The sequence below is a fragment of the Littorina saxatilis genome, linkage group LG14, assembly GCF_037325665.1.
Source record: "Littorina saxatilis isolate snail1 linkage group LG14, US_GU_Lsax_2.0, whole genome shotgun sequence".
In the NCBI taxonomy this organism is placed as follows: domain Eukaryota; kingdom Metazoa; phylum Mollusca; class Gastropoda; order Littorinimorpha; family Littorinidae; genus Littorina; species Littorina saxatilis.
The window spans coordinates 44,706,022-44,708,521 of NC_090258.1; the positions used below are offsets into that span (position 1 = coordinate 44,706,022).

At 45.7% G+C, this 2,500-nt stretch overlaps 1 protein-coding gene across 1 annotated transcript in view; it reads right to left on the minus strand.

Moving 5' to 3' along the window:
* The window catches only part of LOC138946620 (mucin-19-like), a 148,160-nt gene that overhangs the window by 98,086 nt on the left and 47,574 nt on the right, over window positions 1–2,500 (minus strand). The window contains exon 24 of the mRNA XM_070318064.1: window positions 2,305–2,462. Coding sequence (XP_070174165.1) covers window positions 2,305–2,462 — 158 coding nt within the window. The remainder of the gene's footprint in view (window positions 1–2,304; window positions 2,463–2,500) is intronic.

Genomic DNA, 2,500 nt, shown 5'->3' on the forward strand with positions numbered 1-2,500 from the left:
GAACACGGTATGGGATGAAATAGAATGAACAGAACACGGTATGGGATGAAATAGAATGAACAGAACACGGGATGGGATGAAATAGAATGAACAGAACACAGGATGGGATGAAATAGAATGAACAGAACACGGTATGGGATGAAATAGAATGAACAGAACACAGGATGGGATGAAATAGAATGAACAGAACACAGGATGGGATGAAATAGAATGAACAGAACACAGGATGGGATGAAATAGAATGAACAGAACACAGGATGGGATGAAATAGAATGAACAGAACACGGTATGGGATGAAATAGAATGAACAGAACACGGTATGGGATGAAATAGAATGAACAGAACACGGTATGGGATGAAATAGAATGAACAGAACACAGGATGGGATGAAATAGAATGAACAGAACACGGTATGGGATGAAATAGAATGAACAGAACACGGGATGGGATGAAATAGAATGAACACAACACGGGATGGGATGAAATAGAATGAACAGAACACGGTATGGGATGAAATAGAATGAACAGAACACGGGATGGGATGAAATAGAATGAACAGAACACGGGATGGGATGAAATAGAATGAACAGAACACGGGATGGGATGAAATAGAATGAACAGAACACAGGATGGGATGAAATAGAATGAACAGAACACGGGATGGGATGAAATAGAATGAACAGAACACGGGATGGGATGAAATAGAATGAACAGAACACGGTATGGGATGAAATAGAATGAACAGAACACGGTATGGGATGAAATAGAATGAACAGAACACGTTATGGGATGAAATAGAATGAACAGAACACAGGATGGGATGAAATAGAATGAACAGAACACAGGATGGGATGAAATAGAATGAACAGAACACGGTATGGGATGAAATAGAATGAACAGAACACGGTATGGGATGAAATAGAATGAACAGAACACAGTATGGGATGAAATAGAATGAACAGAACACAGTATGGGATGAAATAGAATGAACAGAACACAGTATGGGATGAAATAGAATGAACAGAACACGGGATGGGATGAAATAGAATGAACACAACACGGGATGGGATGAAATAGAATGAACAGAACACGGTATGGGATGAAATAGAATGAACACAACACGGGATGGGATGAAATAGAATGAACAGAACACGGTATGGGATGAAATAGAATGAACAGAATACGGTATGGGATGAAATAGAATGAACACAACACGGGATGGGATGAAATAGAATGAACAGAACACGGGATGGGGGCTAGCCGTGGGATTACAAGGTCTGACAAGAAAGTAAGAAGAAGACGGAGACACGGACCTCACAGACAGACAGCTAGTGATGGGGTAACACGGACCTCACCGACAGACAGCTAGTGATGGGGTAACACGGACCTCACAGACAGACAGCTAGTGATGGGGTAACACGGACCTCACAGACAGACAGCTAGTGATGGGGTAACACGGACCTCACAGACAGACAGCTAGTGATGGGGTAACACGGACCTCACAGACAGACAGCTAGTGATGGGGTAACACGGACCTCACAGACAGACAGCTAGTGATGGGGTAACACGGTATGGAATGAACATAAAATAAAATAGAATGAAATGAAATAGAATGAAGTTTGTTTGTTTGTTTGTTTGCTTAACGCCCAGTCCACCACGAAGGGCCATATCAGGGCGGTGCTGCTTTGACATTTAACGTGCGCCCCACACAAGACAGAAGTCGCAGCACAGGCTTCATGTCTCACCCAGTCACATTATTCTGACACCGGACCAACCAGTCCTAGCACTAACCCCATAATGCCAGACGCCAGGCGGAGCAACCACTAGATTGCCAATTCTAAAGTCTTAGGTATGACCCGGCCGGGGTTCGAACCCACGACGTCCGCTCACTGGGCGGACGCCTTACCGCTAGGCCACCGTGTTGCAGTATAGAATTTTTTGTTTGTTTGTTTGCTTAACGCCCAGCCGACCACGAAGGGCCATATCAGGGCGGTGCTGCTTTGACATATAACGTGCGCCACACACAAGACAGAAGTCGCAGCACAGGTTTCATGTCTCACCCAGTCACATTATTCTGACACCGGACCAACCAGTCCTAGCACTAACCCCATAATGCCAGACGCCAGGCGGAGCAGCCACTAGATTGCCAATTTTAAAGTCTTAGGTATGACCAGGCTGGGGTTCGAACCCACGACCTCCCGATCACGGGGCGGACGCCTTACCACTAGGCCAACCGTGCCGGTCCAGTATAGAATGAAGTGAAATGAAATGAAATGAAAGCAAGAAGAAGACGGAGACACTGACCTCACAGATAGGCAGCATGGTTTTGGTGATGATCAAGTTCTCGTCCAACGTCCTGACATCGCCGCTCGAGTCACAGTTACATCCCTTGTCTGGCCCGCCCATACACGTGCCGGAAGCGCCGCATGCGCATGTCGCCTCTACGTCACCAGACACGAAGCCTGTCGTCAAATCAGTCAATCAGTCAATCAGTCAATCA